Source organism: Alexandromys fortis, unplaced genomic scaffold (genome assembly GCF_014885135.2).
Source record: "Alexandromys fortis isolate MF-2015 unplaced genomic scaffold, M_Fortis_MF-2015_v1.1 scaffold_20, whole genome shotgun sequence".
NCBI lineage: Eukaryota > Metazoa > Chordata > Mammalia > Rodentia > Cricetidae > Alexandromys > Alexandromys fortis.
The window spans coordinates 6,134,201-6,150,981 of NW_026067903.1; the positions used below are offsets into that span (position 1 = coordinate 6,134,201).

Consider the following 16,781-nt stretch of genomic DNA (forward strand, 5'->3'; position numbering starts at 1 on the left):
AAATAAATAAATAAATAAATATTAAAAAATGATTAATCAACTGGAGTCAATGATTAAAGCACCTGTTGCTCTTCCAGAGGACCCAGATTCAATTTCCAGCACCCACATGGTGGCTCATAGTCTTCTATAACTTCAGTCCCAGGGAATTCAATGCCTCCTTCTGAACTCCAAGAGTACCAGGTGCACACAGATACATGCAGGCAAATACCCATACACACCATACACATAAAGTAATAAAATAAATCTTTGGGGCTGGAGGGATGGCTCAGCTGTTAAGAGCACTGGATGGCTTTCCAGAGGACCGGGGTTCAATTCCCAGCACCCACAGGGCAGCTCACAGCTGTCTGTGACTCCAGTTCCAGGGCTCCTGACACCCTCACACAGACATACATGCAGACAAAACACCAATAAATATTAAAATAAAAAATCTACTGCCGGGCAGTGGTGGCGCACGCCTTTAATCCCAGCACTCGGGAGGCAGAGGCAGGCGGATCTCTGTGAGTTCGAGACCAGCCTGGTCTACAGAGCTAGTTCCAGGTCAGGCTCCAAAACCACAGAGAAACCCTGTCTCGAAAAACCAAAAAAAAAAAAAAAATCTAGAGTTGTTTCTCTTTTTTTAACAAACCTGAAGCCGAGGACAAAGCTCATTTGGAAGACTTCATTGCACAGTATGTGTTAGTTGCTAATACATTAGTTATTAATACTGGTGTATTAGCTGTTTTTCATGTTGTGATAAAACACATGAGCAAGGCAGCCTGCAGAAGGAAGAGTTTATTTGAGGCTAGACTCCATTATGGTGCAGTGGAGATGGCAGGTGGCTGGAGAAGCATTTGAGAACTCCCATTTAGAAACATGAGCAGGAAATAGAACTAACTCAAGATGGTCAGAGTCTTGAAACCTGAAAGCCTGCCCCTAGTGACATATTTCCCCAGCAAGACCGTACCTCATAATCCTCCTAGAGAGCCACTACCTGGGGACCAAGTATTCAAATATGTGAGACTTTGGGGGACATCTTATTCAAACCACCAACCTGGATTCAATCCCCATTGTTGTATAAACTACTTTATTAAAAAAAATGGCAACACTTGACTATAACCCTAACTCTTAAGAGACCAAGAGAGGAGGCTCAGAAGTATCGGGCCATCCTTGGCTACATAGAGAATTTGACGCTAGGCTAGGCTAGAAGCCATAAATTCAAAACATCCCAACAGCAAACACACAAAAAGCCTGTATACCAATATAACTATAGACTCCCCTCCTTTGTGGTGTTATTTTTATGTAAATGATGACGTTCTGTGTTGTGTCCGTCAGAAGAAGTTTACGAGTGCTGCACTGTCCACCCACTTTTCAAGCCAGACAGGAGGAAAAGAAGTGACCACACACTGTCTTACATTCCTCTCTTTACTTCCCTTTAGTTGCTATGCCATATTTTAAAATATTTTCATTTATTACTATTTTTTATGAGTATGGGTGTCTGGCCTGCATGTGTCTCTGCATCACAGAAATGGAATCCCTTCAGAGGTCATAAGAGGGTATTAGACCCCCTGGAACTGGAGTTACAGATGGTTGTGGATGCTGGGAATTAAATCTCAGTCCTCTGGAAGAGCAGTCAGTGCTCATAACCACTGAATCATCTTTTCAGCCCCGATACCCCATTTTGTGTGTTTGTTTTCAGTTTAGGCATGGATTTCTCTTTTTCCTTTTTAATTGAAAGGTTTTTTTCATATTATATATCTCGATCATGTTTTTCTCCTCTAATTCTTCCTACCCATCCAACTTTATGTTCTTAATCTCGCTCTTAAAAAAAACAAAAACACATGCAAAACCACAGAAATGGACATCAAAATATACAAGCAAAAAACCAATAAGACAAAAAATTTCCAAAAAAGGAAAATGAGACAAAAAGTCTACAAAATTTCCTCTGAGTTCATTTTGTGTTGGCCATCTACCCCTGGGCATGAGGCTTATCCTGAGTGTGGATAAACCATGAGACTTCACTGGAGAGGACTGAGTCTCCTTCTGGTAGCAGGTGCTACCCTGCTAAGACAAGCCCACTAACAACTCATTTTCCTGCCTGCCTTTTTCTGAGGTCTTGCTGTCTCTGTCTTTGTTGGAAAGTATTTTTGTTACAGAGTTTCTATTTCAGTTTTTAGACTTTTCATCTCCAGGGTTTCTGCTTGGTGCCTTTTATTGCCCTACCTTTTTGCTGACACTTTGGTGGCATATCATTCTCCTTGCTTCACTTGGCTTTTTGTCATGGTCTCTGAATTCTTTGGACATTCTTAAGACCATTGATTACGCTTTGCTCTGAAAGGTCCAATGTCTGGGCTTCCTCAGGAGTAGTTTTCTGTCTACTGCCCTTCCACCTTTCTTATGAGTAGATCATAATCTTGGAGTTTGTTTTGCCGTTGCATACTTTGTAATTTTATGTTAAAACTGGACATTTAGTCAGGTATGATGGGGCATGCATTTAATTCCAGTGCCTGGGAGGCAGAGGCAGGAGAATCTCTATGAGTTCAAGGCCAGTCTGATCTGTATAGCAAGTTCTAGAATAGCCAGGACTACATAGAGAGACCCTGTCTCAAGAAAAAAACAAAAAGCAAAAACAAGCACAGCTGGGCGTTTTGCAAAGTGTGGCCAATACGGTAACTCCTGCAGCCGGCTTCTCCCTGCTCCCCAGGGCTGGTTCTTCCTCCTAACTTACCTTTATAAAGCCTGCTGCTTTTTATTGTTTCTGATCACTTATTTTGTTGCTTTAGTTCAGTGATTAATATATTCTAAGCCGGGATGTACACCATCACATTCAGATTTTTAAACGGGAGCTGAGGTTCTGAACTCAGGCTCTCATTCTTGCACAGCAAGTGCTTTATCCATTGCACCGTATCCCTAGGCTCCTGTCAACACCCCCTCTTAACGTGTGTAATAGGGTACAACATTAGGAAGTAGGAAATGTGACTAATCAACAGCATTGGCTTCTTCGCTAGTGCACTGTCACCTTGCGCAAAGGGACCATGAGTCAAGCCCCCAGCCGAGCTCCCACACCACCACACCTTTGAACCCTCCACACGCATCTTTAGTAAACCCAGTGCAGCCAAAGCTAGTTGCTGCTGAAGTAGTCCCAGCTCCAGAATGCTAACTCAGCCACAACTGTTTCAAAACAACTTTTGCTTGACTCTGTAAACTCTCAATGACCCTGTAGCTCTGTTCTCACCCAGGTCAGAGGAGGAGCACTTGTGACTGGTTCAAGTGTGGTCCTTCATTTGCATGAGGGGCTCCCAGACCTGGTGCTGACATCCCTGCTGACTGGGATGAGCAGGCTGTTCAGGAGATATTCTCCTTTGTTGACTGACGCGTGTTATAGCATTAAAGCCCAGGTTTCTCTCGGTGGTCTTTGCACATCACCTAGTGTTTTTTATCTGTTGTTCTTTCAGAGGTGGCTTTGTTTTGGTATGGTTATGTGCTTTTGTGGGACAAGGTCTCAAAATAACTCAGGCTGGCCTTTTACTCCCTGTGTAATCAAGGATGACAAAATCCAGGTCTTCCTTGCTTCCACCTCCCGAGGGCTAGGATTCAAGAGTGCACCATCTCTGAGGGGCAGGGGCAGGCTAGAGAGGTTGCTCAGTAGTTAGAGTTCTTCCATAGTATTTGAGTTCAGTTCCCAGCACCCATGCCAAGTGGCTCACAACCGCTTAGATAGCTATGGCTTCTAGGAATCCCGTGCCTCTGGCCTGCACTCGCAGACACTGCTTTGGGAGTTGCTTCTCTTCTTCCTCCGTGGATTCCAGGAATGGAACTTGAGCTATCTCTGGCCCTGCTTTTGTTATTATTATCACAAGAGCTTGCTGAGCTGACTGCGTAAAGAGAGGGTGGGTGTGGCACTAGAGCTGCTCTGAAGCACAGCCACCAGAGGGCACCGGGAGAGCTCCAGAAGTGACAGGCAGAAACCGTGGGGAGAGAAGCAGTGAGGACCCAGAAGAGCTGTCAGCCCTGATTGCTAGAAGAGTTCCAGGGAACTACTAAGCCTCAGAGGCCAGAAGTGTGAGACACCCTGAGCCTGACAGCTGTAAGACCAGCTCCTGTCAAGGACACTGACCTCTGTAGGCTGAGGGTCCCAGCACCTTGGAGCCCATATAGAAGTCTCTGTTTGCAGGGCTGCTGCTGCCGCCACTCACTACCGCTGGAAGCTGAGGATTGCAGGGACTTAAGCGGTGGGGTTGCTGGAGATGAAAGCTTTTTGGGTTTTTTGTTTTTTAGTTTTTTTTCTTTTTTGTTTGTTTTCTTGTTTTTTTTTTTTTTTGTTGTTTTGTTTTTTTGTTTTTCGAGACAGGGTTTTTCTGTAGCTTTGGAGCCTTTCCTGGAACTAGCTCTTGTAGACCAGGCTGGTCTCGAACTCACAGAGATCCACCTGCCTCTGCCTCCCGAGTGCTGGGACTAAAGGCATGCGCCACCACCACCTAGCAGTTTTTGTTTTTTTTCCAAGACACGGTACTCTGTGTGTCTCTGACTGTCCTGGAACTCACTCTGTAGACCAGGACAGCCTCAAACTCACAGAGATCTGCCTGCCTCTGCCTCCCTGAATGCTGGGAGTAAAGGCATGCACCACCATCTCCCTGCAAGCTTTTTTTTTTAAAGATTTATGTATTTATTAATTATTCAGTGTTCTGCCTGCATGTATGCCTGAACACCAGAAGAGGGCACCAAATCTCATTATAGATGGTTTGCCACCATGTAGTTGCTGGGAATTGAACTTGGAACCTCTGGAAGAGCAGCTAGTGCTCTTCTGAACCATCTCTCCAGCTCCAATTAAAGTTTTTTTGAAGCCGGGCGGTGGTGGCGCATGCCTTTAATCCCAGCACTTGGGAGTCAGAGCCAGGCGGATCTCTGTGAGTTCGAGACCAGCCTGGTCTACAAGAGCTAGTTCCAGGACAGACTCCAAAACCACAGAGAAACCCTGTCTCGAAAAACCAAAAATAACCCAGATGTCTGGAACTTTAATCTCTGACCTGGATAACAGCCCCTATGTCTATGATTTAGAGCCATATGTTTCTAAGTCTGCTCATCCAGTCCCTGGGCTTTGGACATTTGGGGACCTGAGACGATCAGCCCTGAAGAGTATCTCCACTTAGTCCTGTAACCAGCTGACAGTGACATTTTTATTTGTTTTATTTTTTTGAGACAAGGTCTCCTGGCTGGCCTGGAACTCTGTATGGACCAGAGTAGCTTCATTCACAGAGAGAGCCACCTGCCTCTGTCCTCTTGAGTGCTGGGATTAAAGGCTTGTTGTTGTAGGAGCTGCGGGCTGCGTTCCTGCCACCCGGCTCCCGGCCACCTGGCTAGCGTATGCCCCGAAATAACAACACACAAACTGTATTCATATAAACACTGCTTGGCCCATTTCTATTAATGTGTGTAGCACCATGAAGTGGTGACTTACCAGGGAGATTCTAGCCTACATCCATTTTGGGTCGGCTGGAGAGCAGAGGCATCGCATCTGCCCCACTTCCTCTTCCTCCCAGTATTCTGTTCTCTTTACTCCACTCACCTATGTTCTAACCTATCAGGCCAAGCAGTTTCTTTATTAATTAACCAATGAAAGCAACAGATTGATATATACGACACTCCCACATCAGCTTGTGTCACCATGCCTGGTTATTTTGTTTTTTTTTTAAGATTATCTTATTTTAAATTTTATTTATGTGTGTGTGCCTAATCGTATGTATGAGCACCACATGCACATGGATGCCTGTGGAGATCAGAAGAGGGAACCAGATCTCCTTGAACTGGAGTTTTTGGTAGTTATGAGCTCTAATGTGGGTGTTAGAAATGGAATTCAGGTCCTCTGCAAGAGCAGTGAGTATTTTTTAAAATTTTATTTATTAATTTATTTTTTTTACATACCAATTCTAGTAACCCCTCTCTCCTCCCACCCTACCCCCATCCACTCCCCAGAGAAGTTAAGGCCACCCTTGGGAAGTTTGTCCCAGCACCTCCTTGAGGCAGGACCAAAGCCCTCTCCCCACCGATGTCTAGGCTGGCAAGGTATCTCTCCATAGAGAGTGGGCTCCACACAGTCAGTTCCTGCACTAGGGTTAGATCCTGGTCCCACTGCCAGTGACCCCATATACTGCCCAAGTCACACTATTGTCACTTGTATTCAGGGACCCTAGATTGGTCCTGTATAGGTTCCCCAGTTGTCAGTCTGGAATCAGTGATTCCACTAGTTCAGGCCAGCTGATTCTGTGGGTTTCCCCATCACCATCTTAATCCCTTTGTCCATGTTATCGCTCAACACTCTGTTTGCCTAGAGCTTGGCCCATTGTTTAGTTGTGTATCTCTGCATCTGCTTCTGTTTCTGGAAAAGGGTTCTTGTTCTCTGGGGCCGTGGGCTGTAGGCTGGTTTTCCTTTGCTTTATGTCTGGTATCCACTTGTGAGTGAGTACATACATTTTTGTCTTTCTGGGTCTGGGTTACCTTACTCAGGATGGTTTTTCTAGTTTCGTCTGTTTGCCCGCAAATTTACAGATGTTATTGTTTTTTACTGCCAAATAGTAGTCCATTGTGTAATTGAACCACATTTTCTTTGTCTGTTCTTTGGTTGAGGGGCATTTAGGTTGTTTCTAGGTTCTGGTTATTACGAATAATGCTGCTATGAACATACTTGAGCAAATGTTCTTGTGGTGTGATTGTGTATCTTTTGGGTATATGCCCAAAAGTGGTATTGCTGGGTCTTGAGGTAGATTGATACCAAATTTTCTGAGAAATCATCATACTGATTTCCACATCAGCTGTACAAGTTTGCACTCCCACCAGCAATGGAGGAGTATTGCCCTTACTCCACATCCTCACCAGTATAAGCTGTCATCAGTGCTTTTGATCTTAGCCATTCTATGGTATCTCACAATTGTTTTTTATTTGCATTTCCCTGATGACTGAGGATGTTGAACATTTCTTTAAGTGTCTTTCAGCCATTTGAGATTTTTGTGTTGATAATTCTCTGTTTAGAGCTGTACCCCACTTTTTAATTGGATTATTTGGTAGTTTGATGTTTAGTTTCTTGAGTTCTTTGTATATTTTGGAGATCAGCTCTCTGTTGGATGTGTGGGGTTGGTGAAGATCTTTACCCATTCTGTAGGCTGCTGTTTGTCTTATTGACCATGTCCTTTGCTTCACAGAAGCTTCTCAGTTTCAGAAGGTCCCATTTGTTAATATTTGCTCTCAGTGTCTGTATTACTGGTGTTATATTTAGGAGGTGGTTTCCCATGTCAATCGGTTCAAGTGTGCTTCCCACTTTCTCTTCTATGAGGTTCAATGTGGATAAATTTATGCTGAGGTCTTTGATCCATTTGGACTTGAGTTTTGTGCATGGCCATAGATATAGATATATTTGCATTCTTTTACATGTTGACTTCCAATTATACCAGCATCATTTGTTGAAAATGCTTTCTTTTTTCCATTTTATATTTTTAACTTCTTTGTCAAAATTCAGATGTTCATAAGTGTGTGCTTTAATATAATGATCTTTGATTTGATTTCATTGGTCCTCCTGTCTTTTTTATGCCAATACCAAGCTGTTCTCGTTACTATAGCTCTATAATAGAGCTTGAAGTCAGGGATGGTGATGCCTCCAGATGTTTCTTTATTGTACAGAATTGATTTGGCTCACCTGGGTTTTCTGTTTCCCCATATGAAATGTAGTATTGTTCTTTCGAAGTCTGTGAAGCATTGTGCTGGGATTTTGATGGGCATTGCATTGAATCTGTAGATTGCTCTTGGTAAGATTGCCATTTTTACTATGCTAATTCTGTCTATCCATGATCATTTTTTTCATTTTCCATTTTCAGAAATCTTCTTCAATTTTGTTCTTCAAAGATTTAAAATTCTTGTCATATAGGTCTTTCATTTGTTTTTTTAGAGTTACCCCAAGATATTTTATCCTGTCTGTAGCCATTGTGAAAGGTGATGTTTCTGATTTTTTTCTAAACCCTTTTATCATTTGTATTTAGGAGGTTTACTGATTTTTTTTTTTGAGTTGATCTTGTATCGCGCCACATTACTGAAGGTGTTTATCAACTGTATGGGTTCCCTGGTAGAATTTTTGGGGTCACCTAATATTTACTATCATATCATCAGCAAATGGTGAAAGTTTGACTTTTTCCTTTCCAAGTTGTATCCCTTTGATCTCCTTTTGTTGTCTTATTACTCTAGCAAGGACCTCAAGAACTATATTGAATAGATATGGAGAGAAGTGAACAACCTTGTCTTGTTCCTAATTTTAGTGGAGTCGCTTTGAGTTTCTCTCCATTTAGTTTGATGCCGGCTGTTGGCTTACTGTTTATTGCCTTTATTATGTTTTGAAATGTTCCTTGTTCATGGACCTCTCCAAAACCTTTTTCATGAAGGGGTGTTGGATTTTGTCGACGGTTTCTTCAACATCGAATGAGATGATCTTGTTTTTTTTTTTCTTTCAGCTTATTTATATGATAGATTGATTACATCGATGGATTTTCATATGTTGAACCATCCCTGCATCTTTGGGATGAAGCCTTCTTGATCATGGTGGATGATGTTTCTGATGTATTCTTTGATTAGGTTTGCCAGTATTTTATTGAGTATTTTTACATCAATGTTCATGAGGGAGATTGGTCTGTAATTCTCTTGTTTTGTTGAGTCTTTGTGTAGTTTTAGTATCAGGGTAACTGTAGCCTCTTAAAAAGAGTTTGGCAGTGTTCCTTCTGTTTCTGTTGTGTGAAACAATTGAGGAATATCCGTATTATCGCTTCTTTGAAATTCTGGTAGAATCCTGCACTGACACCACCTGGTCCTGGGCTTTTATTGATTGGGAGGCTTTTGATGACTGTTTCTATTTTCTTATGGGTTGTAAATCTATTAAATTTTTATCTGGTCTTGATTTAATTTTGGTATGTGGTACTTTATCCGGAAAGTTGTCCATTTCCTTTAAATTTTCCAATTTTGTGGAGTACAGATTTTTGAAGTATGACTTGATGATTCCCTGACTGTCCTCAGTGTCTGTTGTCTCTCTGCCTTTTGGTTAATTTGGATAAAAGTTGTCAATCTTGTTGATTTTCTCGAAGAACCAAGTCTTTGTTTCATTGATTCTTTGTATTGTTTTCTTTTTTTCTATTTTATTGATTTTAGCCCTCAATTTGATTATTTTCCACTGTCTATTCCTTCTGGGTGAGTTTGCTTCTTTTTGTTCTAGCTCTTTCAGGTGTACGGTTAACTCACTAAGTGTGGGATTTTTCCAGCTTCTTTATGTAGTTATTTAGTGCTATGAACTTTTTCTCTTAGTACTGCTTTTATTGTGTCCCATAGGTTTGGGTATGTTGTTCAGTCATTTTCATTGAATTTTATGGAGTCTTTAATTTCTTTCTTATTTCTTCATGGATCCATTGATGATTCAGTTGAGCATTGTTCAATTCCCATGTATTTGTGGGCTTTCTGTAATTAGTGTTGGTGTTGAATTTTAACTTTAAGCCATGGCGATCTGATAAAATTCATGGGGTTATTCCAATTTTTTTTTTTGTATCTGTTGAGGTTTGCTTTGTTACCAAGTATGTGATCAATTTTTCCATGAGGTCCTGAGAAGAAGTTATATTCATTTGTGTTTGGGTGGAATGTTCTATAGATGTCTGTTAAGTTCATTTGAGTCATAATATCTGTTAGTTTTCTTATTTCTCTGTTGAATTTTTTTCTGGCAGACCTGTCCAGTGGTGAATGTAGGGTTTTGAAGTCTCCCACGATTAGTGTGTGGGGTTTAATGTATGATTTAAGCTTTAGAAGTGTTTCTTTTATAAATGTGGGTGCCCTTGTATTTGAGGCATAGATATTCAGTATTAAGCTTTCCTCTTGATGGATTTTTCCTGTGACTAATATGTCTTTCTTTATCTCTTTTGATTGATTTTAGTTTGAAGTCTATTTTGTTAGATATTAGGATAACTTGGGTTTTTTTTTAGGTTCATTTGATTGGAAGATTTTTTTCCCAATTCTTTATTCTGAGGTAATGTCTGTCTTTAAGGTTAAGGTTGAGTTGTGTTTCTTGTCTGCAGGATAAGGATGGATTCTGTTTTCGTATCCAATCTGTTAGCCTGTGTCTTAGGCAAATTGAGTCCATTTATATTAAGGGATATTAATGACTAGTGATTGCTAGTTCCTGTTATTTTTGTTTTTGTTGTTGGTAGTGGTATTGTGTGTGTGTTTCCCTTCTCTGGGATTTGCTACTGTGAGGTCATCTATAGCCTGTGTTTTTATGAAAGTAGTTGGCTTCCTTGGGTTGGAGTTTTCCTTCTAGTCCTTTCTATAGGTCTGGATTTATGGATAGATATTGTTTAAATAGGTTTTGTCATGAAATACTTGTTTTATCTGTCTATGGTGATTGAAAGTTTTGCTGAGTATTGTAGTCTGGGTTTGCATCCGTGGTCTCTTAGTGCCTATATAACACCTGTCCAGGACCTTCTGGCTTTCACTGTTTCCATTGAAAAGCTGGGCGTAATTCTGATAGATCTGCTTTTTTTATGTTACTTGGCCTTTTTCCTTTACATCTCTTAATATTTTTTTTATTCTGTATTTTTTGCATTTTGATTATTATATGGTGAGGGAACTTTTTTTTTTTTTTTGGTCCAGTCTATTTGGAGTTCTACAAGCTTCTTGTGTTTTCATAGGCATGTCCTTTAGGTTGAGAAAGTTTTCTTCTATGATTTTTTTTTTTTTTTTTTTTTTTTTTGGTTTTTCGAGACAGGGTTTCTCTGTAGCTTTGGTGCCTGTCCCGGAACTAGCTCTTGTAGACCAGGCTGGCCTCGAACTCCCAGAGATCCGCCTGCTGCTGCCTCCCGAGTGCTGGAATTAAAGGTGTGCGCCACCACCGCCAGGCTAGGTTTGGTCTTTTCATAGTGTCCATATTTCCTGGGTACTTTGTGTTAAGTTTTTGTTAGATTTATCATTTTCTTTGACCAATGAATCTATTTCCTCTCTTGTATCTTCAACACCTGAGAGTCTCTCTTCCATCTCTTGTATTCTGTTGGTTATGCTTGCATTTGTAATTCCTGTTTGTTTACCCAAATTTTCCATTTCTAGAATTCCCTCAGTTTGTGTTTTCTTTTTTGTCTCTATTTCAGTTTTCAAGTCTAGAATCGTTTCTTTCACCTGTTTGATTGCTTTTTTTCCTGGTTTTTTTATTTCTTCCAATTTTTTGTCTTTTCCTTTCCTCCTTTAAGGGAATTTTTCATTTCCTCTTTAAGGATCTCAATTATTTTTTAAGATTTATTTACTTATTATGTATACAATGTTCCTCCTGCCTACATACCTCCATGCCAGAAGAGGAAAGAAGATCTCATTACAGATGGTTGTGAGCAACCATGTGTTTGTTGGGAATTGAACTCAGGACCTCTGGAAGAGCAGCCAGTGCTCTTTGCCTGTGAGCCATCTCTCCAGCCCCCTCAATTATTTTCATGAAGTTATTTTTAAGGTCATTTTCTTCTGCTTCATCTGCATTGGAGTATTCATATCTTACTGTTGTGGAGCCACTGTTTCTGGTGGTGCCATATTGCTCTTTATGTTGTTGAGTGTATTCTTACCTTGTTGTCTACCCATGTCTTCTTCCAATCGGTATAGATGGAGCCTGTGCTTCAGGAGGTCTCTCTTCCTCTAGTTGGTGTATTTGGAGGCTGTGGCTCTGTGGACCACTCCTTCAGGTTTAGACAGAGCAGAGCCTCGGGTGATATTTCCTCCAGATGCAAGGGGCCCAAGGCTCAGATGGTCATTCCTCAAGTAGAGGCGAGGCCCTGGTTGCAGTAGCTCACTGCTCCCAGGTGGGTTGCTTCTGACTCCCTGATGGGTGGGTCACTCAGGCCTCCTCTGGTGCTCCTTGGAGGGTCTGTCAACAGTGAGTGTTCTTATTTTCTTAACCAGTGAGCCATCTCTTTAGCCCCCTTTGTTTGCCTTTTTTTTTTTTTTTTAAAGAGATAGTCTTGCTTTGTTGCCTAGAATGGCAAAGAACTTCTGAGGTCAGGTATTCCTTCTGCTGCAGCTTCTTGAATAGCTTAGCCACTACATCTGGCTGCTGTTAGTTTTTTGCTTGTTTTGTTTGTTTGTTGTTTTGGGTTTTTTTGTTGTTTTAATTAATCTTCATAGTTCATGAATTATTCCTTCTGAGAGTTTTACCAGCTTAATTCATAAAGACCTGTGATGGCCCATATGTTAGGGGTTTCCTGAGGCACTCAGTGTTGATGTCACTCCAGAGTATAGACATTTTTGTGTGTGGTTATGCTCAATTGATAGATTGATCCCTAAAAAATAAGCCATTTAGCCAGGTGTAGTGGTGCATGCCTTAACCCTGCACTTGAGAGGCAGAGGCAGATGGATCTCTGGAGTTCAAGGCCAGCCTGGTCTGCATAGTGAGTTCCAGGACAGCCAGAGCTACATACATAGTAAGACCCTGCCTTGAAAGACAAACATTGAAGAAAAGAAATTAGTCATTTTAAAATGTATTCTATTATTTGTGTGTATACATGAATTTGTGTGCACGCATGCATACCATGATTTGTGTACAGAGGTCAGACAAAGAAGACATCTTTTTTTTTTTTTAATTTATTATGTATACAATATTCTGTCTGTGTGTATGTCTGCTGGCCAGAAGAGGGCACCAGACCTCTTTACAGGTGGTTGTGAGCCACCATGTAGTTGCTGGGAATTGAACTCAGGACCTTTGGAAGAGCAGGCAATGCTCTTAACCACTGAGCCATCTCTCCAGCCCCAAAGAAGACATCTTTGTGGAGCTGGTTCTCTCACCTTCACATGGGCCCCAGGAATTGAACTCGGGTCTCTCCAAATTTACATAGCAAACATCTTTCCCAGCTGAGCCTCCTTGATGTAACCAAATAAGCTTTTTTAAGTGTAAGTATTAATCTGTTTCTCACATGTCAATAATCATTGTAATCATTTTTATATATTTTGATTAGGTCTTAAAAATTTAATGTTTTGAGTAAAATATCCCAGTTATATTGATTTGAATTTTCTCCACTGTTGTGGAGCATGAATCCTAGTTGGTTTAGAGTAAACTTGTGTAAACTGTCGCGTTATTTGATTGCTGGGTTCTAGGCTCTCGCTAGCTGTTCACCTTTACTGCAGTTCATCCAGACCTGTCCCTCAGATCCTGGTCCTTCCCAGCAGCACTCAACCAAAATATGTGAGCCTCCAACCACTGTCAAGTCTGAGACATGGTAGAGACCAGGTCACCCGGCCCCACCTCTTGTAACAAACAGGATGGTACCAGTTGGAATAGGAGTTCCTAAATTCAGACAGGATGATGTGGGACATGATGTCATCTTAGAATACAGTTTATCTCTCAGGCACAATGCCTACTCCTTGTAACAGTCCTGGAGAAGGAATTCCTCCTGGGAACCAGGCCCTTCCTTCTGGGAAACACAAGGATTTAGTCTTTAGGTTTCTTTTGGAGGTCACCTCACCTGTCAAGGAGTTCCGTTGAGGACAGAGCATCCCAAACTTTTCAGATGCCCAGGACCAGAAGACTTTGCTTGCCTTCCTTGTTGAGGAGGTAGGCATTACCTGCTCAGGTAGAAACATGATGAGGGCAGGGCCAAAGGCGTCATGATGGAGGAATTATTACCCTTACAATCAATACATAGCAATTCCAAATCGTCCCTCTCTATACCCAGTGTGATTTAATGTCTGGGACACTGATGGGGTAGATGGGGACACCATAGTACTCCTTCATATCCACAGGGGCTCAAGCCACTGTTGTGCCTGCCTGTCCTTTTCCTAACTCAGGACCACGCTCTTCTCTGCTCAGTGCAACCGCTCTCCAGCTCCACGGTGGCTCTTCCTCCCAGACCATTGAAGAGGCCCAAGATGCAGATGCCTCGAGACTCGTTCCCCACTGATTGGAGCCCACCACCTATAGAGTTCCTGAACAAGAACAAGAAGGTACTTCAGCTTCACAGGAGACCACATAAGGACTTGGAGAAGAAGCCCCCAGGCCAGAAGGTAGGGCTGGCCTCACTGGAGGAACTGTTCTGGAGCATGGCAGGTCCGAGTCAACAGGCTGTGACTCCAGAGGTAAGTAAGCCTCTTCCCGCCCCCACCACCTCGACTTTACCTCATTGGCCTCTTTTTTTTTTTTTTAATTTTTATTAAGCTCTACATTTTTCTCTGCTCCCCTCCCTGCCTCTCCCCTCCCCTCTTCAATCCTCCCCCAAGGTCTCCATGCTCCCAATTTACTCAGGAGATCTTGTCTTTTTCTACTTCCCATGTAGATTAGATCATTGGCCTCTTTTTAGTGACCCCTCTTAGTTGCCCACAAGCCCACCCTTTCTGGCTGCCCCTTCCCATAGCCGTACCCCAACTCTCCTTGTGCACTTAGCCCCCTGCCCAACTCTTGCTTGATTATATATCTAACCTCTCCCCAGCCCAAGGGCCCTCACAGCTGAGCGTGCAGGCCTCAAGCCAGGCTCCACTCCTGCCCGTGTTTCTACTCCTAAGTCTTCCTGATGAAAGCCGGGGGTAGCACCAGATTCAATGCCATTTCTGCATGGGGGCCCCCATGGCATTTATGTCTAAGGTTAGGGGCCGATCTTGCAGCAACGAAGGACCTCAGGGCCAGGATCTGGGCTTGGTAGCACACAAAGACTGACTGGAGTGCAGTAATAGAGATCCTAAATGGAGACTCAGGGAGGTCCTGTGGGAAGCACAGTGGGGGACGCTTAAGGGCCCATAGACTCAGGAAATTTATTCCAAGCATAGTGTTTCAATTATATCCAGTAGCCTAAGATTGTCAGTAGCCTAAATGCCTGCCACTGGAGAACTAATGAATTGTGTTCTAGTCATGTATAAGAACAACCTGGCAATGTCAATTGAACATATAACATGCACACACAGATACATACACATGCACACACACATATATATATACGTATACACACATGCACATGCATACATACGCAAACCTGTACACACATATATACACACATGCACACACATACATTTGCAAACCAATGCACACACTTACGCACACATGCACATGTGCATATATACACATACACACAAATACCTATACATGTACACACATACACAATCTCTTTGGCAATGATATGAAATGACTCTCAAGATGTATTTCTGATTGGAAAGAGCACAGTGCAGGATGAGACGTGTGGCATATTCTGTTTGAATTACAGGGGTTGATGAAATTACTGCTTGCTTGTCCTGGTATAGCAACACCTGAAAGCCCACAAGCACATTCACCTGGGGTTGCCTGTAGCCAGGTACTGGGAGAGACCCTTCATTATTCTGAATTTTTAAAAACTCATGTGACCATATCATCGGTTCAGAAAAGCGAGCAGAATACATTCATGCCAAATCCTCCCCATGCCTTTGTCCTGTCTTTCCAGATTTCCTCTGGGGGCTCGGAGTGCTATGTCAACAACCTAGACTACTTACTGCGAGAGAAGAGGTGAGCATGCAATGACACAAATGTAGACTGAGGGCTCAGGGCAGCTCCCTGTGGGGATGTGGGGCAGCCTTCCTGGCAGGCATGGCCTACCCTGTGTGTTCTGACTAGGAAGAAACATAGCTCACAGTCAGGTCCAGGGCCGGGTGCCTCCAACTATATGAGGATCAAAGCCCTCATCCCAGGTCCCTCTTGCTCCCAGCCTCCTCCCTTACCCAGTTCATGGCACAAGGGTGTCCCGTCAGAGGGCCATAGAAAAGAAGACAGCTGTGGTTCGGCCTGAGTCTGGCCTCTGTCCTGTGCTGTATCAGCAACTTTGGCCTCCTTTCCTTCTCACGTTATCTGGTCACGCTGGCCTTCTTCCTGTCACACAGCACCACCACTGCTCAGAGAGAACTGTTCCCCTCTGCAGTTTCTGAAGGCAAAAGTTGGTCAGAAGTCGAAGTCTCCTAGCTGGTGTCAGCGACCAGCACCTGTCAGTCTCTTTTGGTGTGACTCTCAGGGAGGAGGAGGGGCCATTTGGAGTGGGACTGCAGACTCCTCCTGTGCCCAGCCGACTCCTCATGCTGTGAAGTGGCCAGGAACAGCTGCTCCTGTGTGGGCCTGCTGGCTGACCTGCCGTTTGGTGGCATGTAAGCAGATGATTGTTCATTATTCTCGTGACCTAATTCTTTCCTCTCCGTCCTTCCTGTGTGCATGTGTACACATAGACTAAATGCAGGTCTGTGCACAGGCACAGGCACATTGATCTCCTGCCTCCTAACTGCTGCTGGAAGCATCCCTGCCTGTCTTCACAGGATCTTTGGTCAGGACTCACAGCCCTCAGAACTCACAGCCCTGCATGCTTGCCCAGAGTAGAGTTAGGGATACTCATGGGATGGACAGTTGTTTTCCCTAGTTTTATCCATTCTGTCTGCTCTCAGAATCAATCTGTCTCCTTCCTCTGTGGTTTTGTTTTTTAATATCTCAGGACTATTGTTTAGTTGTCGTTGTTGCTTGAGATGTAGACTTGATGTAGGGAGTTAATGGTGCCACGCTCCTCACCTGGACATATCTTGAGATGGAGACTTGATGTAGGAGTTAATGGTATTACTATCCTCACCGGGACATATCTTGAATCTGGTATTTTCCATATTGTCAAGTTGCTAAGAAAGGGCCCCAAATAGCAGGCTGGTCCTTGAACCTTGCAGGGGGAGGGGTGATGTCTTGTAAAGGCAGATAGGACAGGCCATGCTGCTCCTGGGAGGCTGTGACAGGAACTCTGGGTGCTGACAGGTAAGAGGGATGTGGTAGGAGACAAAGC

At 42.9% G+C, this 16,781-nt stretch overlaps 1 protein-coding gene across 1 annotated transcript in view; it reads left to right on the forward strand.

Annotated features, from left to right (window-relative positions):
* Positions 1 to 16,781, forward strand: part of Fam178b (family with sequence similarity 178 member B) — a 126,458-nt gene that overhangs the window by 16,400 nt on the left and 93,277 nt on the right. Inside the window, exons 2-3 of the mRNA XM_050134692.1 lie at positions 13,804 to 14,091; positions 15,420 to 15,481. Of these exons, the coding sequence (XP_049990649.1) occupies positions 13,885 to 14,091; positions 15,420 to 15,481 (269 nt within the window). The 5' untranslated portion in view covers positions 13,804 to 13,884. The remainder of the gene's footprint in view (positions 1 to 13,803; positions 14,092 to 15,419; positions 15,482 to 16,781) is intronic.